The 27,176-nt window shown below is 32.6% G+C and overlaps 1 protein-coding gene across 4 annotated transcripts in view; it reads right to left on the reverse strand.

Moving 5' to 3' along the window:
• Positions 1 to 27,176, reverse strand: part of LOC126881126 (ubiquitin carboxyl-terminal hydrolase 47) — a 138,640-nt gene that overhangs the window by 106,562 nt on the left and 4,902 nt on the right. For all 4 annotated transcript variants that reach the window (XM_050645186.1, XM_050645185.1, XM_050645187.1 and 1 more), the window contains one exon: positions 13,599 to 13,799. In XM_050645186.1, coding sequence (XP_050501143.1) covers positions 13,599 to 13,796 — 198 coding nt within the window. In that variant the 5' untranslated portion in view covers positions 13,797 to 13,799. The remainder of the gene's footprint in view (positions 1 to 13,598; positions 13,800 to 27,176) is intronic.

Genomic DNA, 27,176 nt, shown 5'->3' on the forward strand with positions numbered 1-27,176 from the left:
TTTTAAACAGACGTTTCTGGCTATTACCAGAGGCGTACAACGGGGGGAAGTGAATGGTGGACCCTTTCCAAATTCTACGCCACTGGCGAAATTGCTATTTTAGTTCAATTTTTGGATTCTCCAATACTTTTTATGAAAATAATATACTGTTCATTCGTAACGATAAAGTCATTAGTTTTCGAGATCTTTGAAGTTAAAAATGAAACGACACGGTTATTTTGATTAATGTATTGCGTCGCATCATTTTTAATTTCAAATATCTCGAAAACTAATAATTTTATCGTTACGAATGAAGAGTATATTATTTACATAAAAAGTATTGCAAAATCAAAAAATTACACTAAAATAGCAATTTCGTCAGTGGCGTAGAATTTGGGAAGGGTCAACCAGCCCCTATCCCCTGTCGTACGCCTCTGGTAGTAGCTAGAAACGTTTATTTATCTTAATTTAGTAGGGTGTAAGTACCTACACTTACTGCCAAGTATGATAAGGATACGCCACATAGTTTTAAAGTACTGGGTAGAAATAATTTTTAAATTTTAATCATATGAATAATATTAATAAATTAATCAAAATAACTGTGCCGTTTCATATTTAACTTCAAATATCTCGAAAACTAATGACTTTGTCCTTACCAATGAAGAGTATATTATTTACGTAGAAATTATTGGAGAATCTAAAAATGGCACTAAAATAGTAATTCTTCCAGTGGCGTAGAATTTGAGAAGGGTCAACCATTCACCATCCCCTGTCGTACGCCTCTGGTAGTAGCTAGAAACGTATGTTTATTATAATTTAGTAGGGTGTCTAGTAGTCGCACTTTCGGCCAAGTATAAAAATGGTAAGTCGAATAGTTTTAAAACGCTAAGCAAAAATAGTTTCTAAATTTTTAGATAAAACACCCTGTAACTCAGTAAGAAACAACATTTTATTTAAGTGTTTTAGGTTAAATCTTCGTATTTTTTGCTAAGGTTTCTCCAGTTACTATATGGACAATTATTAATGAAACACCCTGTATAAAGTAGATGTTCCATGAACACCCGGAAATCGCGGCAAAACACTCAAACCCGGATATCGAAATCTACAGACGGCACTGATATAATAGAAGAATGGAGTATCCAATGCAAAATAGCAATCAATCCATAGAAGACCCAAGTGGTTATCTTCAAAAAGAGAACGGGTAACTCAGAAAAACAGCTAACAGTGCAAGTCAGGCCTATCGAATGGCAAAACACAGCTAAATACCTAGGAATCATAATGGACCAATAGTCCATTGAAATGTTACATTTAGGGTTGCATTTCTTAGAGGAGTCAATTTTATTTTTTTTAATGTGTAGAGGGGTTCAGTAGAAGCTGACGTTCAAGTTTTTGGGGTCGCCACCCTTGTCCCCCGGCCGCCATCTTGGAAAAAGGGGTGCAAAGGGCTTTCGCGCTGTATCTCCTAAACTAGCAGCCCTACAGAAAATGTAATTACACATAAAACGTAGCAAATTAAATTTTCTACAATTTTCTATCTATTACTTTTTATCGTCAAGTGACCAACAAAAAAGTTATAAACAAAAATAAGAGAAAATTTTGTAAGAAGTTTCCTTCTGGAGGTTATAACTTTTGTTCCGTTCATTTCACAATAAAATAACATCATTGTGTAAATGTTAGGAAATAATGAGTCTAATGCTCATAATTTTATTGAAGGTTTTATTTACTACAGTTTGTGGGCGACCGGTTTCGGCGTTTACAATTTGTACGCCATCATCAGGCCCTTAGAAACTGAAAAAAGATATCAGTACAAGAAGTATACAGTGTACAATCTGGTGTTAGAATAGTAACAATTTAGCCTCTGTGTCTTACTAGATTGCAAACTCATATGGTCTTCTAAATCTGTTCCTTGGTTGCCTAGGTGTTCTAAATATGTATCTCAATTAACGTATTCAGTAACTTATTCAGTAAAAATTAACATATTCAGTATCTCACACACATACACTACAATTAATTGAGATACATATTTAGAACACCTAGGCAACCAAGGAACACATTTAGAAGACCATATGAGTTTGAAATCTAGTAAGACACAGAAGCTAAATTGTTACTATTCTAACACCAGGTTGTACACTGTATACTTCTTGTACTGATATCTTTGTTCAGTTTCTAAGGGCCTGATGATGACATACAAAATTGTAAACGCCGAAACCGGTCGCCCACAAACTGTAGTAAATAAAACCTTCAATAAGATTATGAGCATTAGACTCCTTATTTCCTAAAATTTACACAATGTGCTCATACCAGCAGCTAGTTCATAACATCATAGCGCTTTTGTAGAGGATTTTTCAACGAACAATAATTTCCACTAAAAGTTGTTTAATTTTATTTATTTATCTAGGTTTTACAGCGCTCCAAACTTGACCAGATTCTCGAATTCTCATAGGAATACAATAAAAACAAAACCTTAGGCTTACTTTTCTATCTATATATTTATTTATTATGATTTTAACATTCCTATGCTATTATTAAGCTATTTTTGACTCTTTCCCCGCCACCTAGGAGGTAGAGTCTGGAGAGGCGTTTTTTGTGATATCCCCAATAAGCCTAATCCACGGACAATTTCTAGACAAAATAATATTATTTATTATTATAACACAGCCCAACAAAAAAAAATTTTTGTCTTGCTGTCGAAAAAAAATCAACTGATTTTAGTTAATTCATGTGTGCTGATTCCAAAAATAAAAACCTTTTCTTTGTATCAGCTCTAGTTTTCGAGATAGGTATAACATACTTATCAAATACTTAAATATTCTTACATTTCTGTATATTCCACCACTATAATTGCAATATGTTTATAAACAAACTTAACAAATTCTAAGACAAATGGGCAAATGAACAAAAGGCCTATTTTGGTGGTAATTTAGGAGATCAAGATAAATCCTGAGCTCCACATGTAGTGTGCAAAGCTTGTATTGAAAACTTGCGACAGTGAGTGGACGAAAGAACAACGAAAATGTTTAAATTTGGTTTTCCAATGGTATGGAGGGAACAAAAAATCATTTTGACGATTGGTATTTCTGTCTTGTGAATATAAAGGGCATTAATCGTCACAATCGATATACGTGAACATATCCTAACCTGGATTCAGCAATAAGACCAATTCCACATCAGCTTGAGCAGATACCCATTTCAATATTTAGCAGCCTACCTATGTTACCAGAGGATAATGCCGAAACATTATTTGACGAACTGCAGACTAATAGATTTGAGGAAGACGACAGTGATTTTGAAGGGGATTCAACACGTCCTGAGCGCTTTACTCAGGAAGAGCTAAGTGATTTTATCAGAAATTTGAACCTTCCCAAGGATTCTTCCGAGTTGTTTACCTCCAGACTAAAAGAAAAGAATGTTCGTCACTCAGACACCAAAATTACATACTACGGTAATAGAGATAAAAGATCTTTTGCCTTTTTTTCTCAGCAAGATGATACGGTTTTTTAAAGGACTGTTAGAAAAAATGGGTGTATCGGAGTATACACCAGATCACTGGCATCTTTTTTTGACAGTTCCAAACTAAGTTTAAAGTGTGTCCTTCTACATAATGGCAACAAATATGGAAGTATACCAATTGAGCATTAAAGTGGAATAAATGCTCAACAATTTTAACAAACACGGTTGTCATATGAGTATTAAAATTCATTACTTCCACAGCCACTTAGACCGTTTCCCAGAAAATCTTCACCAAGATATCAAAACGATGAAAGAGGGGTATCAGGAAGATGGGGCTATCACATGATGGCGGATTACTGCTGGGGTCTTCAAAGGGACCGTCCTTTTAAAGCCTTTGCAAGAAAATCATATGAAAGGAAGTTTTTAGGTGACGCCGAATAACACATTTTTGTTGCGACGCTGCCGGTTAGGTTAGAGTTAAAGTTAAGTTTTTTTGGCAGATATGTGTGATGATTTTTGTAAGTACATTATAGTACAATTAATATCTTACTTTTTATTCGTATTTGGTTTATTTCATGGGTAGCAGCACTACATATGTAGGTGGTGCTGCGTTAAATTACCCTATATGCTAGAAATGTGATCTGTTGTCGTATTTTCTGAAAACGATCTGATGGAACAAATCTGGTGGCATTTTTGGATTCAGCAGACCCAAATTACCTAGACACAGTAAAAAAATTTCCGGCAGCAAACTGTGTCTTTACCAGTGTAATATGTTGAAAACGATCTATCATAGTTATTTTTCATTTTTTTCGATGGTCCAGGCTGGAAGTCAAGATATGAATAAGTATACGAGGTGAATTTTTGTGGTATAATGAGAGTTAGAGTTGGCGTCATTGTCGGTAATTAATCTTCCAATTCATTTTCTTCAATAATTAATGTTGATATGTCTACGATGTTGCTGCAACTTTCACCACCATAATGGAGGTGCACTGCTGAACATTTGAGGCCTGCTTTTCGGCAACTACATGCACTTCCAGTTTCCATTGCATCTGCAAAAGATGAATAATAAGCTCGGGGGTACTGGAGACTTAGAAGTTGGGATTGGTATCCAAAATTTTCCATGCTTTTTCCAGCCCCAATCTTCTGGATCACAATGTTTACCGAGCCATGACTGAATCTGGTGATACACTCGGAGTCTATGGAAACGGGCTACATCTTGTGTTTAGGATTAGGAAGGAAGTGAGAAGAGATTAAATGCATTTTTTGTCATTGTTTTAGCGAATCGTTTGTATCTCGGGGTTTCCAGAGAATCGTCTTTATTTCCGCCATATAAAGAGACGAAAAACGTTCGCCGACAACAGTGAGTAAAGATGGCTCGACTTTCCCACTGACAAATAATTTTCCCCAGAGATTTCTTACAAATAAAAGAACCACCACTCATAATGCGCGCTTACAAAAACCCCAAAATGCTTATCTAATCACACAAATATAAGTTTTGCCCACAAGACTCTCAATAGTATTATCCCTTACGCTCCCGAACGTAAATGATTTTAAATATTGAGTTAAAATTTTAGGATAATGTTAGTTTATACCTTAATAAGAAGTCAAATTTTTTGCATAATTTTCAAAGTGACATTTGACAGGATTCAATGACTATCACAATTGTGTCATACAGTAGCACACAGATAACTAGCACAATTGTGATAATGAAACCAATTTGAGAAAAATGAAACCAAATTTATTGAATAAAGTTATTTGCAATGAAATTGAACAAAACATTTTTGTTTGTTACTTAAACAAAGATAAACATCACACTTACTACACCTTATTCTTGATCTACTTTGACAGGTTTCTAGACGACATGTGTTAGGATTTTTTTGATTTTCATGAACAGGCCAATGATCAAACCCATCATACCTTTTGTCACGACAGGGCATTGAAGCGTACTTAACCCTTTTGATACTGGATTCTTCTGTGTTATCTTCATTGTCTCTTTCTGGTCTTCTGGTTTTTGTTCCACAGATCAAAAATTCACCCAAATTTAACCGAAATTGTAGCAGGTCCAAGATATCTTTTGTTTTGTATTTATTGTTTTTACAATCTTTTCGATATTCCATCCAGCTGTTAACGATGGATAAATCAAATAAGTGAAGGATAGTTTTAAAAGTCCATTTACGAGTTTTAAAAAAGGTTCTATAAGATTCAATCATTTGATCGCATACATCGACACCTCCCATCTTTTCATTATATATGTTAACAACTTTTGGAAAAGTTACTTCGACATGTTTTTTTTCTTGTTTGTCCCATCTCTTGACGTTTTGTAAAGGTTTTACTCCAAAAGCCGTGGAAGCCATAATTACGGATTTATTATCTTTCCACTTTGTCAAGCATACCTTTTTGTCACTTCTTACGTATTCTTCTGACTGACCTCTTTTCGTTTCTTTGTCTTTTTTAAATACACGTCCCTTTGTCCTGTTTGGCATAATTGTCCCCGTTCCTTCTATTTTCAGTTCAAGCAATTTATCAAATAATGACAAAGTCGAAAAATATCTATCAAAGAAGACGCAACTTTCCGGAGGCAAAGTTTCTACTAGGCGAAGAACGACCGACGGTCCTAAACCGAGTTCTTTATTTTTCAGCGGAGTCAGAGAGCCTTGGTAAATTTCAAAATCAAGTACTGTGCCACAAGATGTCGTCAAAACAAAATTTTTTAGGCCAACACGTCTCGGCTTATTTTTTACAAATTGTCGTATTGGACATCGGCCCATAAAGGGTATCATTTGTTCATCAATTGAAAATGACGTCCCACGTAGTCTCTGAATTTCTAGACATCTTTTTCTTACTCTATCTATCATCGGCTGAATTTTCCAAAGGCGATTTTGTTGTTTTATCTCTTCAGTTACCGATAAATTATCTACAAGGTGAAAGTTTGTGCGTAATTTGTAAAATCTGTCTCGATTCATTACATCAGCTATGATTGGTAGTCGGTACTTTACACTCCAGTAAAGGTGTATTCTGGGAAACTTAAAACATCCCATGACCGCATGCATACCAAAAAATTGTTTGATTTCTTCGGGAGAAATATCTGGTTTTATTTCCATGCCAGTCTCTTGCAAATAGTATTGCGAAGTTAGTTTTGCTCCCATTTCAAAAAAATCATCATCTAAATATCGACTGAAATAACCAAATGGACTCAAAACGTCATTGATATCATCAGTCCCATTGGATTCTTCCGAAATATTCTTGCTTGCGAATGAATCTTTGGTCCATTTTATGCCTACGGAAGGTACATTTTTGCTCGTAGAAGGTTCAGGATTTTCCTCTTCGATGTTATATTCCTCATCATACTCTTCATCAGCGATGTTTGGCTCAAAATAATCATCATCATAGTCGCTTTCAATCTCAAAATCGGACCCACATTCATCTATCAGTTCATAAATTTTATCCGGATTAGCCGTAAGTTCGTCCAAGTTAACCTTTCTTGTATCTCCTGCAACAAAAAACTTAGCTGGTTCTGTCTGTTTTTTTTTCGATTTTTACTGTGTTAACTCCCGAACCCCACAATTGTGATCTAGCGCCAAAAGTAACTCATAAGAATATAACCTTTAATACATTTAATCATTTTTGTACGAAACTTAGTGAAACTAAACCTATTTAAAGCAATAATACCCATCTAACTTGTTTTAAACTGATTCTTAGTAATACTTACTATTTTTTGCCATTGCAGTACACACAAGTCTAAATTATTACGAAATACGTCCGTTCATACTCTAATCACGTCAAAGAATGAGAAGGGAGACGAACGGTACCGATTCAGCGTGACTACTCGCACCTAGCACAGTCATGTCGTGCGGGAGCGATTGGTGAAAATTTGATTTTAAGCCTAAAACAGCATTTAGATTAGACTCACACAATTGTAACATCATGGAGCGTAAGGGTTATCTATAAAACTCAAAATACTTTTCACAATTTTTAATACGACTGCACGTGGCCAAATAGGTAGCACAACTGTAAGAATATGGGGGGGGGAACCGACTGCTGTGCTACCTAGGATAAATTATAATAATAAAAGTAATAGCAGGCAGATATTCAGTCCGGTAGGGAAGAAGAATGACGTAACTGCAAATTTTGTCAATTACTGTTTATTGCGCAATTAACTTCTAAAATACTATGTACAGATGATACAAAAACGACCGAACTGTAAAAATGTGCTGAGCCACTATAGGGTAGTTACGTCGTTACTGAAATACACGCTATGTTAGACATTGTTTCAGATGCATAATGGCGCAACTGTAGATAGGGTTGAAAATGGGGCGATTAAATTAAGATAATAAAATTCGAACCAATATCGATGAAAATAAAAGCCATCGTTGTCAAAAAACAAACGCAATACCGATACTTCTGGACGATTACTCTTCATTTAATTCCTATTTTAAATATTTAAAAATCGTTTTTTTGCTCTTCTGAAGAATTTTGCATTTTGCGGTTGCGTCATTCTTCTTCTGGACCGGCGAATTTGTCCTCAAACAACTTCTTGAGCCTTTTCTATTTATGCTTAGGGTTCTAAGTTTTATAGTGGGGAGAAAGGTCAAAAATAGATTAATAATAGCATGGAAATGTTAAAATCATAATAAATTATATGAATAAAAAATATATAGATATAAAAGTAAGCCTAGCGTTTTGTTTTTATTGTATCCCTATGAGCATTCGAGAATCTGGTCAAGTTTGGAGCGCTGTAAAGCCTAGATAGATAAATAGAATTAAACAACTATATAGTGGAAATTGTTCGCTGAAAAACCCTCTACAAAATTTCTGTTATTTTATTGTAAAATGAACTGAAAAAAAGTTAGAACCTCCAAAAAGAAACTTGTTAAAAAATTTTTACTTATTTTTGTTTATATCTTTTTTGTTGGTCACTTGACAATAAAAGTAATACAAACAAAATTGTAGAAAATTTAATTTGCTACATTTTATGTTGTATTGGATTTTCTGTAGGGTTGGTAGTTTATGAGATATAGCGCGAAACCCTTTTGCACACCTTTTCTAAGATGGCAGCCGGGGGGACAAGGGTGGCGACCCCAAAAACTTGAACTTAAGCTTCTGCTGATCCCTTCTACACATTAAAAAAATAAAATTGACTCCTCTAACAAATGCAAGGTACGGCCTAAAATATGTAACATTTCAATGGACTACAAGGTCTAACATTCATACCACACATGACGCGACAGCCAAGAAAACAGCAACGGAAAGAACCGAAAAAGCAATAAGAGGACTCACAGGAAGAAGAACCAAATTAGCTATGTAAACAAACGTAAGAATGATACTACCACAGTACTAACAGCATCATACTATGCTTTTTCTCACGAGAATCTTTCAGTGCGTCACAGTTTTTCGATTTCTTTCTAACGCGTTAAATTGTATGTTACAGAAAAAATGCACGTCGGTGATTACATTTCGTCGGTGACATTTATAACATTTATTCTAGTTGTCAATAGATGGCGCTATAATCGAAAATAAAATAATTTGCGAATTATATAATATATATAAGAATATAATCTGAACAATTTATAAGACTATACAAATCAAAGAAAATGCCATTTTATAAATGCAATAAACGCAATTAATTTGTTTTTATGCCAAATTGCAAATAAAATGTGACAACTGTCAGATTTAACTAAAATGTCATGTCACTAAAATGTATATTATCACGCACTTACCTTTTTTTCTATCATTTGTGACGCACTGAAAAATGCTCATGAAAAGAAGCATACCAATAATTACATATGCAACTCTCGCATGGAGATACATACATAAGTCAAAGCAACAAAATAAAGATACAAGCTGCACAAGATACAACTGCCTTAGAGAATCTGCAAATGTGCCCAGATACGTCACTGAACGTTTCCTATTCAGAAAACTTAAACAAATAAGAGTATTGGAAATGATGGAAGAAAAAGTCAGAACAAAATTAGCTGAGCTAGAAGACCACCCCAAAATTGAAATTTGCTAGTTTAAAAAGAAAACTAGCTGTAAGTGTTTATATTTTTATTACTATCATCACATCGACCAACTTTCAACGACCTAGAAAAATATTTGTATCTTTAACCTTTACATTATGGCATACAATAATTGTGAAATTTTCTTAGATGAATTTTCCCAAAACGAAAAATAAAAGTTACGTTGCCATGGAGATTGTAAACGGTATTTTTGCATCAAATGTTCTAGTCTCAACAAAACAACGGCAAAAACTCTACTGGACCCAAAAAATTGTCATTTAAGATTCTTCTGTACATTATGTGATTCGCCTAGCCTCAGATATTTAAATGAAAAAATAAACCATTTATCAAAAAATCAAATACCACAAGAGAATTTTGACGCCTTAATTCAAGTTACAAAAAAAAGTCACTGATAATTTGCAAATTTTCATCGAGACATATGACCTATTAACCAAAAATGACGGCAAATTAGACTATCTGACAAAAAAAATTGACGAGATCCATAACTTAAATAACCTGCTAAATCCCGAATATCTTTTAAAATCGATAAGGCAGATGGAACAAGATATCTTCAATATATATATCGTCAGTTTTTTTCGGCTGTTCCAATGACACAATTAAAGTCCAAGTGCAAGATTCAAATTCATCTGAGATAAAATTAGGATTAGACAGGCTCTCCTCAAACATAAGTGAAATATCTAATCAAATGAGTAATCTTTCACACAAACTACCTGCTATACCAACGAAGAAAGAGGTAGTGAAGAGAAACATAGTATATGCCACCTCAAGTACACAAACTGAAGACACTCATTTCTAAGCTAGTCCAGTCAAAAAATCAAAAATTGCAGAAGATAAATGTCACTTTGTCGTTATTAGCAACTTAACCCCAATTTACACCCCTATTCAAGTAGTTCACTACATTAAATAGAAGCTTGGTATTAAGAAATATATTCGATGTTACGCCCTACTTCAAGACGCCAACACAGCAACTGGTTCTTCATTCAAAATAGGCATAAAATCTAAAACGTCTATCTTCTTGCAAGATTAAGGGAACCGGATATCTTAAAAGCAATTAAACTACATCTTGCTTTTCTACACGACCAGCCTTCTTCTGTATTTTATGATGGATACACCAACACCAGCGTGAAACTCTTTTTGGCTTCCGAAGGACTACCTACTAGGACCGAAGAACTTCGAAAAGTTCTTCTAGAATTTAACCATGCCTACGGAATTGGTCCAGCTGAAGTGGAAGCTGATCTTGCATCTTATAGGTCCTATCTCAGTTCGGAAAGAATTATACACCTACAAAAGTCAAGGGAATGTCACCGAAGTTATTATTCCACTGGCTCTACAAAGCTAAATTTTTAAACAACACGACGTGTTCTGAGAGATTAGAAATCTCAAATTATTTTAGTGATGACAACTTTGGCGTGGTTCTGATTAATATTCGTTCTATAAGAAATAAAACTGATGAATTATTTTTGTTTCTGGAGGAATTAGGATTTCCCCCGATAGTTGCGGTTACAGAGCACTGGCTTGAAGTCAACGAGCCTTTTTTTGTAGAAAAATATACCACAATGGCCAGGTATGATCGTCCAAGTTCGGCTCATGGAGGCACCCTAATTCTCTCTAGAAATAATGATTTTTTTCTGGTAACAAAATATGACTTTTTGTTAAGTGAATCCGTCTTTCGAGTTTTCTTTAGTTTATAATAAAAATCTTAATATTTACATTATTTGCATTTATAGATCACCTGACTCTATCGTGGAACTATTTTTTCAGAACCTGCTAAATTTGTTAGATGACCTGCCTCATAAAAGCAGAAAAATTCTATGCGGTGACTTTAACATTAATTATGCTGCTGCTTGTGCTACTCAAGTGTCCCTGGTCAACATATTTTAATCGTATGGTCTCTCAATGCACGTTAATTCTCCTACAAGGATTACAAAATCTACATCTACCATAATCGATTATATTACTGTCTCAGATTTCTCACCCCTTGATGTCTGATCTACATTTATTAATGCAGGACTATCTGATCATGAAGCAGTGTATACGAAGTTTAACATCTTCAGCAAACCCTCCTCAAAAACCCGACGTTTAGGTAGGATTTTTTCCGCCCAGAATTTTCGTAAATTCCAAAATTTATGCTTAACTTCTGAGTGGCAGTTTCCTTCTATAGACGTGGACTATAATTTCAGTGTTTTTTAGATAAGCTTCTCCGCATCTTCAATAAGGCATTTCCTTTAATTGCTATTAAGCCAAAACATCGGAAACCTTGGGTTACGAAAGGTATCCGCATATCAGCCAAGAATATGCGTTCACTTCTATACATCAAGAAATTTACTGAATATATCAAGAAGTACAGGACAACATATCTAAAACTTGTCAAATCAGCTAAAAAAGCCTATTATCAAAATCGTCTGGGAAGCTCTAAAAGTGTTGCAAAAGAAACCTGGTCTATAATAAACGATCTTCGAAATAAAACTCACACAGCTCAATCATTTTCCCTTCCAAATCCTGAAAGTCTAAACGATTACTTCGTTAATGTGAGTAAAAATATAACATCAACTATTTTGCCGCAACAAGATCCCATTTCCTATCTCCCTAATTCAAGAAAGGTCTCGAATTCATTATTTTTAAAACCAGTCGATAACTCTGAACTGACCCAAACAATCAATAGTATCAAAAGCAAATCATCCTGTAGTGCTGATGGACTATCTATAAAAATTTTCTCTAATCTCACAGAAAATGTGTTGGAAATCCCCGTCTCACTAATTAATGATTCCTTCGAAAAAGGTAAATTTCCAGAGTGCCTAAAGACAGCCATTATAATTCCTCTTCATAAGGGTGGTGAAAAATCTAATGCCTGCAACTATATACCTATTGCCTTACTACCGGTACTCTCCAAAATTATTGAAAGATTCATTAAAACTCGACTTATGTCCTTTATCGTTGATAACAACATTTTATCTTTATAAATGACATCACTAATTTAAAAATCGATGGGAAAATTTTTCTTTTTGCTGATGATACCAGTATCACTTGGAGCAACTCAACTATTGCATCTCTTCATGAAACTATAACTTCGGATCTACTGACGATAAAGACCTGGTCTGACTCTAATTTACTCTCTTTTAATATAGATAAAACAGTAGCATTATCCTATAAAGGAGCTCTTCAACCTTTGCCTCTTAATAACAGCCAGATCAGTACCGTTGATTCTGTAAAATTTCTTGGTATTTTTTTAGACAGCAACCTCAAATGGTCCCTTCATATCGATTCGTTAAGTAAGAAACTCGCCTCAGCTTGCTATGCAATAAGATCTGTCTCAAGAGAACTCAATTTAGCATCTTCTAAAATAAGATATTTTTCGCTGTTTGAGTCTCATCTTCGATACGGTCTTCCTTTTTGGGGTTCTAGTACAGCTGCTCAATTTGATGTTATTTTTAAATTGCAAAAAAGAGCAATAAGATATCTGTTTGGCCTCAGAAGATCTACACATTGCAGAAGATACTTCAGAAATCACGGAATTTTAACACTTCCATCTTTATATATTCTAGAAACGGTTTGTTTAATTCGTAAAGACCTTCATGTCTTTCCAGCAAGGCCCAATCATATTTACTCCACCAGAAATTCAATATTTGATATTGACTTACCGATCCCATCCACTGAGTTAGTAAAGAAATCTATATTATATTCCGCAAAAAAACTTTACAACCCTTTACAACTTAAATCTGCAACATCTTTCCCAAATTTCCGTAAAATGACAAAAGCCTATCTATCTAAAAGACCATATTATTCAATAGAAGAATTTCTTAATAAATAACTAAGAAAATTGGGTTTCATACGCAGTAGCTTAAACTGTCAATTCCTAATGTTGTATTTGTTGTAAGTATGTTCAATTTGCAATTTATATAAATTTTGCAATTAATTGTTTTTGTCTTTGGTTTTATATCATATTTACTGTATATTGACGATTTATCTAATTTTAGTAAATTGTAGTTGTTATTTGTTGTTGATATTATTTTTCTTTTGACTGTATGTAAGCTTTGTCCATAAAATTGCAAAAATTTTCAGTGACAATAAAGCATATTTCTATTCTATTCTAAAACCTTATAATATATATTATTGCTAACACAATACAGTATTAATTAAGAATTTTTTACATACCATGTCTTTCTTGCCAATTTGAAGGACGAGTTCGATTTCATCATGGTTATAGCTGAACTCTTTGGAAACTTCTCTGAAGATACTGTCGATGGTCTTGGAGGGAAATATATTTATAAAAGCCTGTTTCTTTTCTGACTGTTGGATGGTATCACGTACTGTAACCTTTTTCGTAAGGCCATCTTCTGGTAGAAAAACCATGTTCTGAAACGAAGATCCAAAATAAAAAATCAGATTTTTTAAGCACCTAGGTTTTATTGTAAGAAATATGGTTCTTCTTCGAACTTGTCTTCAATCGTGACGAATTCTTGTGTTTTATGCATGTCTACAAGTATCGCATACAATTTAAGAGAAATATGACCATTGTCAGAATTATATTAGCCCAATATGCACTTGTTATGAAACAGTGATATTTTATTTGAAAGGAACAAAAAGCAAAACTTGTGTGTTTACTTATGCTTATACATACTATTGAAAATTGGTTTATTTGAAAATAAATAATAGTTATTTCAATTTTAATTACAATCGACTATCAACAATATTATCAACATTTTATCAATAAAATTATCAACATTATCAACAATTTTTTTTTCATAAGAACGTTGTATATACAGGGTGTAACAAAAATACAGGTCATAAATTAAATCACATATTCTGGGAATAAAAATAGTTCGATTGAACCTAACTTACTTTAGTACAAATATGCACACAAAAAAAGTTATAGCCCTTTAAAGTTACAAAATGAAAATCGATTTTTTCCGATATATCGAAAACTATAAGAGATTTTATAATGAAAATGAACATGTGGCATTCTTATGTTAGGAACATCTTAAAAAGAAATTATAGTGAAATTTGTGTACTCCATAAAAATTTTATGGGGGTTTTGTTCCCTTAAACCCCCCCAAACTTTTATGTACGTTACAATCAAATTATTATTGTAGTACCATTAGTTAAACACAATAATTTTAAAACTTTTGTGCCTCTTAGTATTTTTTCGATAAACAAATTTTATTCGAGATGTGTCTTCTTTTTTAATATGTTTACATAAAAATTTTATTGGAGTTTTGTGCCTTTAAACCCCCCAAATGTTTGTGTACGTTCCAATGAAACTATTATTGCGGTACCATTAGTTAAACACAGTATTTTTAAAACTTTCTTGTCTCTTAGTATCTTTCCGATAAGGCACCTTTTATCGAGATATGGATTCATTTTTAATATGGTTCAAAATATACCTCGAAACTGTAATAATTATAAATAAATGCATATTATTACCAGGTCTCATAATCGTACTTAACAGTATGCAAATATGTGGTGGCTTTCACAAATATTCAAAATATCTCGATGAAAACTAGCTTTTCGAAAAAGTATTAAGAGGCAAAAAAGTTTTAAAAATATTGTGTTTAACCAATGGTGTCACAATTATAATTTAATTGAAACGTAGACAAAAGTTTGGGGGGGTTTAAGGGAACAAGACCCCCATAAAATTTTTATGGGGTGCTCAAATTTCACTATAACTTTTTTTTGAGATATTCCTGTCATAAGAATGCCACATGCCAGTTTTCAATCAGAAACCTCCAATAGTTTTCGATATATTGAAAAAAATCGATTTTTATTTTGTAACTTCAAAGGGCTGTAACTTTTTTTGTGTGCACATTTGTACTAAGGTAAGTTAGGTTCAATCGAACTATTTTTGGTCCCAGAATATGTGGTTTAATTTATGACCTGTATTTTTGTTACACCCTGTATAGTAGGGGACCCTTGGATGCTAAATTTGCAGTTACTAAAGTGTCATGGGGACCTACTGGGTTGTGAGGATTAGGTCCTAAAACCAAAAAAGTTATGTTTTCCATTTTAGTACGGATTTTCCATTTCTAAATATCGTTTTTTTGCGCCATATGGCGCCATCTACCCATAATTCGAAAAAATGTATCGAACAAAAGTTATTCATTTTTATGTAAGGAATCCAAATCTGCAATAATAGCCTCTACTTATCTCCTAATTCAAAGTCTACCCTATGATGATGTGCGCTTTTATCTTGGAGTGGTTCCCACCATTTCTCGGGGGTGGAAAATTTTTTGGAGAAAATAACTACGGAAGTGGCTAGAGAACCTAATTCTAAACAAAAACTTTTCCTATATTTTTTTTTGAAAACTCAATACTTTTTGAGTTATTCGTGGTTAAAAATTTGCCATTTTCATTGAACCATAACACCTTTTCGAACAGTTTTTTTGGGAATACCTTAAAAAACTATGAACCTAATTTAAAAAACTAAAAAAAACATTTTTGTAGCTTATAAAAAAACAAAGAGATTCGTTCCTTTATAAATCTTCTAGTTATAACACAAAATTAGATATGGTAGGTGAAAAGAGTTTGTTTTTTTGGTGCATGCTCAAATCGGTATATTCAACTTGAAATAACAGAGAAACGGTCGATTTTAGGTGTATAATGCTACCAATACTTTTTGTAGTGCTTAAAAAGACCTTTAAAATGAGAAATATTAAATGTCTCTTATATTCAAAATAAGCGAGATATTCTGCAAAAAAATTATGACTAATGTATATTAAGAAAAAATGAGAAGTTTATTTAACCCCTTATCCACCAGAATTTAAATGCATCGTTTTCCTTCTACAGTACCTTTTACTATAGTGTTATTTATATGTTCAAAGTTCAAAAAGTTAGACGGGTTTAAAATTAATGGTTTTTGAAAAAAAATAAGATAAATTATAGAGCGCATTTTTAAATTTTCTTAAAAATCTTCCTTTCTCTCTATGTAACTTGAAAATGATAAGAGATACAGCAATGAAAAATAAAAACAAAATTTGTATCTAAAAAAACCCTACATTTTTGTACCATATATTTTTTTTTGTATCTCTTATTATTTTTCGAGTTACATGGAGAAAAAGGAAGATTATCAAGAAAATTTAAAAATGCGCTCTATAATTTGATCTTATTTCTTTTTTCGAAAACCATTCATTTTAAACCATGTTATGGTTTTATTGCCAATAAAAGTTACCATGGCTTAATTCGGCAACTAAGATCAGATAACGTCGAAAGAAAAACAAAATGCCAAATATACAAAAACCTTAATAAGACCGGTACTCACATACGGCTCAGAAACCTGGACACTCACTAAAAGAGAGGAAACACTGCTAGCCACCTTAGAAAGAAAAATCTTGCGACACATACAGTGCTAGTCAAAAGTCCGTACCCCCCCTCGTATCTTTTGAACGGTTATACCTATAATAGTGAAATTTGGAGGGAGGAAATAAACGGACGTAAGCTTCTTAACTAGTCATGACAGATGACGTAATAGTGACAGATGACTTTACAGCGCCACTGTGACAGATAATTTTAAATGGGACCTTATGGCAAGTGATACCTCGTTTGAAAGGTATTGAAAATACCTATTCATTTATACTAATTTTGTTTGAGTTTAAGCTAATTTTGATGAAAAAATGAAATAAATATAAAATTGTAGTTTCGCATTTAATTAATAAAAATTCAAAATTCTGCCTATGATTACTTGTCAAAAGGGTTGAAGTTTACGTAAAAACTACTAGAAAATTGAAAAACGTCAAATTTTTTGACAAAGAAACCATAGGCGGACATTTGAATTTTTGTTAATTAAATGAGAAACTACAATATTATATTTATTTAATTTATTCACCAAAATAAAAATCCACCTACACCCAAAAAAATTAGTATGGCTGAATAGGTATTTTAAATACCTTTCAAACGAGGTATCACTTGCCATAAGGTCCCATTTAAAATTATCGGTCACAGTGGCTCTGTAACGTCATCTGTCACTATTACGTCACCTGTCATGACTAGTTAAGGAGCTTATGTCCGTTTATTTCCTCCCTCCAAATTTCACTTTTGTACGTATAACCGTTCAAAAGATAAGAGGGGGGGTACGGACTTTTGACTAGCACTGTATATAAGGGCACAAAAGACAACGGAATTTGGCGAAGAAGGTACAACTTTGAATTATACAAAATATACCAGGATCCGGATATCATAACATTCATTAATGGCTGCGTTGGATGGGACATGTAGAAAGAATGGAAGAAAGCGAAATACCAAACAAAATATTCAAACAGATGCCAGTAGGAAAAAGAACAAGAGGAAGACCGAAGCTGAGATATTTAGAACAAATAGAAAATGATATAATAACCTTAAAAATAAAAAACTGGAGAAAAAAAGAATGTGTGTGTACTTTGTACGCACGTAAGAAGATATTCTTCTATTATATAATAGGTAATTTAAACGAAGTAAATATACTTAAAAGGTTATTTGTACTTATTTTATTTAAAAATCAAACTAACTTTCTTATCTACCACTTTCAAAAAAGAGGAATATCTTCAAAAATTATATAATAATATACTTACAATCATAAAATCAATAAAAAAAATAAAAAAATAATAACTTGCTTGGGGCTTGAACCCACTTCACGTCTACCGCGCCGTACGAAAGTTGACGCCATTTCAAACTGCACCAAACTCTCGTATACGTCATGTGGGAATATACACAAACTAAACGTTTACACCATAAATTTATATGAATTTAATAAAATTATTAGTTTGATTTTTGTCGAAATAAAATACAACAAAATATAGAGTAAGAAAACGATATATGAGATGAAGATTTGTAGAAAGTTTGTTCGTAATCAGATTATATAAATTAAAGCATTGCCTACTAATAGGTAACTACATTATTTTGTTTACATTTTCCAAATAGATAGGTATTGAAACTATTAGGCATTTCCAACTGAAACATTTAGAATTACGTACCTGCGGCTTTTCAAAACTATTTAAAAAGTCATTATAATTATAAATTTGATTTTATTTCTGTCCACACATCAATAAAAACTAATATTATACAATATTTTTGTTTACCGATAACCTCCATATTGAACAATTATTGACAGATCATTTCAAAATTTCAACACCCAATCAGAGCCCGTATAACAACTAATACCATACTGTCGGTGTGCGCATGCGCGGGGATCAATCAAATTTTACCCTCAATCGATTCGCCGCTAAAGAAGAATATCTTCAAAAAAGCACGAAACAGATCAGAATGGAGAAGAATCCTGGAACAGGCCAAGACCCAGAAAGGGTTGTCGAGCCAGTGATGATGATGGTGATGATGATGATGATTTATTTTAAACTCGTCCAACTGTTTGAACATAGAAATAACACTATAATAAAAGGTATTGTAGAAGGAAAACGATGCATTCTGGTGGGTGGGGTTGAATATACTTCTCATTCTTTCTTAAAATACATTAGTCATCAATTTTTTTTTTTGAAGCGTATCTCGCTTAGTTTAAATGTAATCGACATTTAATATTGCTCATTTTAAAGGTATTTTCAAGCACTACAAAAGATATTGGTAGCATTATACACCTAAAATCGACCGTTTCTCTGTTATTTTAAGTTGAATACACAGATTTGAGCATGCACCAAAAAAACAAACTCTTTTCACCTACCATATCTATTCTTTTTTTGTTATATCTAGAAGATTTACGAAGAAACGAATCTCTTTGTTTTTCTATAAGCTACAAAAACGATTTACATAGTTTTTTTCGTGAGATGCATTATTTTTAAGGTATTCGCAAAAAATCGTCCGAAATGGTGTCATTTTTCAATCAAAATGGCCAATTTTCAACCACGAATAACTCAAAAGTATTGAGTTTTCAAAAAAATATATAGAACCGTTTTGCCTAGAATTAGGTTCTCTAGTTACTTCCGTGGTCATTTTAACCAAAAAAATTTCCACCCCCGAGAAGGGGTGGGAACCGCTCCCAAGATAAAAGCGCCATAATATATAGGGTAGACTTTGAATTTGGAGATAAGTAGAGGCTATTTCCAAAATTTCATTAACACATTGACGGACAGAACGTCTGTAGACGTCTCATTTCCATAGATGTAATGTGACACTACGTCTATAAGACGACCTTTTTAAAATAACAAGTTGTGACAAAAAATGTCACATTACATCTACTGTTCTTACGATGTCAGTTGGACCAGTATAAAAACAAAATTCGACACCGATTGTCGGCGCCGTTTGTAAAACATAGGCGGCGCAATAGAAATTAATGAGTAAACTTTTATTTTTAAATTATGGTTCAATATTTGTTAAAACAGTAATAATGTTGTTAATTGTTCACATTTCTTTATGAAATTGACACCAAAGATAATTAAAAATACATAATACAAATGAAATTTAACGTGCTTATTAATTTGAGAACTAAAGAAATAAGACTACACTTTGAATATACACATAAAATACTTACATGAAAACGAACAATTCGTCTTCAAGTCGAATTGTCTTAATTCATGACTAATGGAGAGATCACTTTTACTACTGTACATGGGACATATTTTTGACAAGTTGAAATATATCACTATCCGTGTGTTCAGAACTTGATTCGACACTTGTTGTGTTTATAACTATCACACCAATATTGGAAAAGAAGTGAAAGGCGCAATTTACATAACAGTTATCAGACCAATAATGACATAAATACGCGGCAGAAACACGACTTGATACAGAAAGGACAGAAAGAATGCTAGAAACAGCAGAGATGAAAATACTTTGAAAAATCGATGGGATATGGGAAGAGCTAGAAGTGCAGATATACGACAGATATGCAAGGTGGACAACATTAATAACTGAGTAAAAAGCAGAAGAGTATAATGGAACAACTACATGAGCCAAATGACAAAAAACAAAATAATAAGGACGGCGAGAGACGGTTCCCCAATAGGAAGACGATCAGTTAGGTCTGTATCCCGCGTATGAAAAAAAAAGTTGATTAATAGTAAGCTGAAAACTTGTTAATAGCTTAAACGGTGTCTAGTCGGATAAACTGTGATATATAAAAACACTGTAACAGGGGCAGTTTTAATTGAGGAACAGGTTAAAAATTTGGAACGGTCAGACTTAAACTCTCCGAACAGAGATTAAACTCTCATGCAAAAATCAGACTGCTATTTATCACCTATCATAATTCCTGTCATTTGACATATTCTACATGTTCCACTCATTAAAACGCCCATTTGGTGATAAATAGTAGGCTGATTTTTGCATGAGAGTTTAATCTCTGTTCGGAGAATTTAAGTCTGTTCTGTCGGACAAAATACATGTGCCGTTTTCGTGGTCTGGCCGTTCCAAATTTTTAACCTGTTCCACAATTAAAACTTCCCCTGTTCCCATATATCAAAGTTTCTCCAACTAGACACCCTTAAGCTATTAAAAAATTTTCAGCTTGCTATTAATCAACTTTTTTTTCATACGCGGGATCCAAACCTAAGTGGGAAGACCACGAAAACGATGGAATGACAACTTACTGGAGGCACATTGAAAAACAGACAGAGTCATGTCTACACAAGAAGAAGAAGAAGGAAAAGAAGAAGACATTATAATTGGTGACAAAGCAAGATAATATTTTTATTTTACTTGAACATGAGCTACACAATTTTTCCAAATATCACTTTTGACTTGTAAGTATATACAGGGTGTGACGAAAATACAGGTCAAATTAAATCACACATTCTCAGACCAAAAATAGTTCGAATGAACCTAATTTACCTTAGTACAAATATGCACATAAAAAAAGTTACAGTACTTTGAAGTTACAAAATGAAAATCAATTTTTTCGAATATATCGAAAACTATTAGAGATTTTTTATTCACAATAGACATGTGGCATTCTTATGGCAGGAACATCTTAAAAAATAATTATAGTGAGATTTGTGCACCCCATAAAAATTTTATGGGGGTTTTGTTCCCTTAAACCCCCCCAAACTTTTGTGTACGTTCCAATTAAATTATTATTGTGGTACCGTTAGTTAAATTCAACATTTCTAAAACTTTTTTGCCTCTTAGTATTTTTTCGGTAAGGCATGTAATATGTTTACATAAAAATTTTATGGGGGTTTTGATCCTTTAAACCCCCCAAATGTTTGTGTATATTCCAATTAAACTTTTACTGTGGTACCATTAGTTAAACACAGCGTTTTTAAAACTTTTTTGCCTCTTTTTATTTTTTCGAGAAGGCACTTTTTATCGAGATATTACTTCTTTTTTAATATGGTTCAAAATATACCTAAAAATGTAAATCATAAATAAATTTTCATGCTATTACCAAGTCTCCATAATCGTACTTAGCCATATACAAAATATGTGGTGGATTTGACAAATATTCAAAATATCTCGATAAAAACTGACTTTTCGAAAAAGTACAAAGAGGCAAAAAAGTTTTTAAAATATTGTGTTTAACTAATGGTACTACAATAATAATTAAATTGGAACGTACACAAAAGTTTGGGGGGTTTAAAGGAACAAAACCCCCATAAAATTTTTATGGGGTGTCCAAATTTCACTATAATTTTTTCTAAAGATACTACTACCATAAGAATGCCACATGTCTATTTTTAATAAAATATCTCTAATAGTTTTCCATATATTGGAAAAAATCGATTTTCATTTTCTAACTTCAAAGGGCTGTAACTTTTTTTTATGTGCACATTTGTACTAAGGTAAGTTAGGTTCAATCGAACTATTTTTGGTCCCAGAATATGTAATTAAATTTATGACCTCTATTTTTGTTACACCCTGTATATTGTATTAAAACAGAAAATAGTGAAGAATTACAAAGAATGATGGAAGCACTAGATAGTGAATCGACAAAGATGGGACTGAACATCGCTTGCAGTAAAACAAAAGCCATGACCAATCAACAAGGAGAACCAATAATTACAGTGGCACAAACAAGAATAAAGCAAGTAAAAGAGATATTCTAGGACAAATCACTAAATTAAATAAAAAAAATCAGACCGAAGAAATAAAAAAAAATAATAAGATTGGCCTGGGCATCACTCGGAAAACTGTCTTTTATTCTAAAGAAAAAAAATACCCCCAATACCTCAAAATCAAGAGTCTTCAATCAATGTACACTCCCTCTCCTCATATATGGCTCTTAGACATGGACACATACAAAGGAAAATATGGAAAAAATAAAAATATGAAACATGAAAAATTCCATTAATTACATTATCCAATCAGCGGACTGAGCAAATTGACGTCATTAAATCTCGCATAATATATGATATATGGGACATCCTGTATAAACAATACAGTTATTAAAATTTAAAATTGATCATTAAAAGTATAATAATACTTACAAATGCAATTTAATGTGCTTATTCATTTTTTAAGTACTAAAGAAATGAGACAAAAAATGTATTATAAAAATAAAATAATTATTGTAAGTTATGACGACGACACTGTTTATATAGTGTTTATATTGCTTGCCGCCTTTGAAACATGAGAAGGTATTTTGACCAGATAACGATATGATTTGAGCCTAAGCACTTCCGAACAATTTGACCAATTACTCTTCAGTATTGCCCAATAAGATACATTACAAAGTAATAAGCCACACCCGCGTCCATGTGGACTAATACAAGGAGTGATCAATTTTGAAGCAAGCAAATGTTTATATGGTTTATCTTTATTTCTATGCTCTTCGTAGAATTACTGACTGGACTCCAAAAATGCTTCTGGTCCAACTGACATCGTAATACAGATGCATATGAAAATGAAATGTGACACGACATCCATGGTCTTTGTCCACATGTTTACAAAAACTGTTCAAAAACTCATTGTTTCCATAAACTATAAGCAGTAAAAGAAATTCAGCAATTTCTCAATTCTACTTTGCAAAATACATGTAGTGTCACAACACTTGCTTATACATTTGACGCGCTGTCCATCGACGTGTTAAAATCCATGCAGTAGGTTAGAATTCGGAGGTAATATCCTGTTCTTGCTCTCATTGACTGGCGTATGTGCCATGTGTCTCTATTAAAGAATGGGTCTCTCTTGACACCTACAGAAATCATTTTTCATAACTAGGTACTATTTTAGTATCAAACATGTTATATATTTAAACCTTTTTAAGTAAAAAATTGTTATATTTTCTGTAAATATTACTTTTAACAAAATTAGAAACAATGTGTGACCTTTAAGTTCAATGCCATTAGTAAAATTTATGCAATTAATATTTACCATACAAATGTGATTAAAAAGTGAAAACATACATTGTTTATTTAGTCAATTATGAAATTATACATTTGATATATTTTGTTTTTAAATTGAAGTAAGCCTACACAAACCAATATAATGCAACTGGTACAATAAATTGAGCTCTGAATGTATTACTATAGTCCTTTTGCTCAGCTTGAAAATATTTTCATAGATTCATTGTGGGAAACATATTACAGTAGAACCTCGATTATCCGTCTCTCCATTAACTGTCACCTCTGTTAACCGTCAGGGTCCATACATAAGTTGTATTTACTACATAAGCAAAAATTGAATCACCAATTCAATTTGTTTGTGCATTGTTATAAGTCAAACGAAATTCGCTGATTGCTGACAGATGATGAAATCGTTGAAATGGCAACAGAAGCGGACGAAACAGATTCAAAAGTGACACAGACTTGGAATTTGACAGTGGCAATGTAGATGATGCTATTGCAACTGACAAAGATTTGCGTAAAGAAGCTAGAGAAGCTGCATCTCACATGCAACAATTCATCGAGTGGTATTCTCGACAAGAAGAAGCCAATAGAGTAGACTGCATGATCTTATGCTGATTAACAAATTCAGCCATTGCAAAATGTGAAGCAACAGTAAAACAAACAAAGATTACAGAATATTTTAACCCAAATTGATTCGATTATATGAACACAAATCCCTCTTATATTGTCAAACAAAACATACAAATACAATTTGAAAATTGTACCATGAATTTTTAATTTTTATTAATGTTGTGTTAACCGGCTTTATCCGTCATACCCTTGGTCCGGTGCCTGACGGATAATCGAGGTTCCACTGTATAGTATATTAGGCAACGAGCATTTAATGATGGTCATTATGAAGAGGGTATGAGGGATACGAAACGAGCCGCCTAGCGGCGAGTTTTGTATGGAGTACTAGCTTTTTCTATGATCATTCACAACAAAAAATATAAGGTTTGTTCTAGCAAACAGTCAAACTAGTCAGAAACCGTCAGCAAACAGTTGGTCAGTGAGAGAACATAATACAGTCACCAGTACTATCCCCTCTACTCGCGCTGGTCGACTATTCGCTGATGGTTTCAAACCGTTTGAAACTGATGCTAGAACAAACCTAATTTCAATTTTATTAATTTTGTAACGCAGTGAATGTAAAAGTGTGAATGTAAAACTAATCGTTTGAATGAATAGGTATTTCTTTTGTATTATGTAATGTATGAATGAGACATTTACTGTAATTAATTATATTATTTTGTAACCTATGTATGTTTTTAGTTCTTACCGTAGTGAAAAAGAAAAAAAATTAATATAGTTGTATTTATTAACATAGTACGTAGGCATTGTTATTTGTAAGCTTTATTTTTTTTTTATTTTTTATTTTTAAGTGTATACTGGACAATTTTATACTTATGAACGAATAATAATTGTATATGTAGTTACGTGGCTAAAGGTTCTGAACCAAGGCCAGAATAAAATATATAAAAAAAAAAAAATTTGTAACGCAAACAAATTAAGTAGTTTGTCAGTTTGACAGTTTGTTTACATATTGAGAACTGTCAAAGCGTATGTATTTGACTCGCCATTGGTCACTGCACGTGTGCCACCTTCATCGCGAATGCCATATCGCGATTCTATTGGTTAAAAATCTGTATTGTAATGAAAATCTGTATCATAATGAAGTTCATTATGATACAGGTAGTGAAATTATAATTGATATATTATAACAATAGAAAAAAGACACAAAAATGTCTACCTGCTCTTGTTATTAACTCACATTAAAACTTAATGTTGCAGACTTCTTTCATTGAAAAAAGAAGAATAATCATGAATAATGATTAATTTTTATTAAAAACTTTCCATTTGTATATGCATTTGTATATGTTAATCTATAAAAGGCCATAAAATTTTAAAAATACACTTTTGTTTTAACCCATTTGGTGTCCTTGAATAAGCGCCACTTGGCTGGTACCACATAATTAAATCGTTCAGTTAGTTACACAGTCACAGTACTACTGACGCCACTTATGCGTCATCAGTACCTTTGGTAAAACCATTGCTATGCTACTCATGCGTCATGGGGACCGAATGTGTTAAATGTGTTTTATTGTGTTAATAAAATGCAAGTGAATATTTTTTTGTTTGGCTATGAGCATGCATGCTTGGTTGTACAGTAATTTCCACTTGCTGCATGTAGGTAAAAATTTGTCCAATATAGCAAAAAATTATTACTTAATTTACTACAGTTGGGACAGGGATCAGCAAATTGAGGTTGTTTATAATAGGTTAAGTTAAAAAGGGTAGACATACTAAGATAATTTTTTGCATTATAAATATTAGATTCACCCAATAAATAAAACAAATATTAAAAACTAACATCAAATCCAAAGTCAATAAGTGTTTAAGGTACTAACTAGTACACTTGTACTAACTAGTACACTTTAGAAGATCAAAAATAAGCATTTTTTCAAGATTTTTTTCTCAGAACCTTTATTAAAAATGAACATAAATCTTTTTAAATAATAATATTTAACTCTTAGAGAATCCAAAAAAAATATCCTTTTTCATTTATGCACGTACACTAATATTGTAGAGGGCGCCAAAGTCGAGGACTCAAAAAAAGTAGTTCCGATGGCGAACAGTTAATCTCAGGATTGGGATCTCTGAAACAAAGAAAATCGTACGGCATTTGAAAAAGGAAGGTTTCTTACGTGACAATTTACCACTGTTAGTGAAAAATTTCAAAAAAAAAGATTTTACGGAAATTTGAAAAATTTTTGTGAAAAAATCGCCCGTTTCTCTTCAGTTTTTCCTGGTTAAAGAATAATAATTTTTTTATTTTTTGGTCAAATTGTGGTAAATTGTCACGTAAGAAACCTTCCTTTTTCAAATGCAGTACGATTTTTTCGTTTCAGATATCCCAATCCTGAGATTAACTGTCCGCCATCATTTTTCGAGGCCTCGAGTTTTGCGCCCTCTACAATATTAGTGTAGGTGCATAAATGAAAAAGATATATTTTTTTGTACTCTCTAAGAGTTACATATTAATATGTAAAAAGTTTTATGTTCATTTTTAATAAAGGTTCTGAGAAAAAAATTCTTGAAAAAAACGATTATTTTTGGTATTCTAAAGTGTACTAGTACTTACCTTAAAATGAGATAGTAAGATGTTTCTGACAATAGTTGCAGAAATATAAGTAGTTATTAAAAACAAATAAATTGTCTTTATTTATCATAATATGGGTAACATATTCATAAATACAAACAAGGAAATAATAACATTATTATATATAATAATAACTGTTATGCCTCAAGTCATTTTTAGGGAGAATGTGACTTACACTGTTTGACTTCTGAGGCATCCATTTGGTTATGTTTTATAGTCTAGTAAAGAACACCACCTTCTGATGTGAAATAAAAATTTTATTTTCACTATGCTTATACAGTGATGAGCGTGCTAATAACTGGCAAAATAGCGCAAAAGATGGAAAATGTATTA

This window comes from Diabrotica virgifera, chromosome 3 (genome assembly GCF_917563875.1).
Source record: "Diabrotica virgifera virgifera chromosome 3, PGI_DIABVI_V3a".
NCBI classification, from domain to species: domain Eukaryota; kingdom Metazoa; phylum Arthropoda; class Insecta; order Coleoptera; family Chrysomelidae; genus Diabrotica; species Diabrotica virgifera.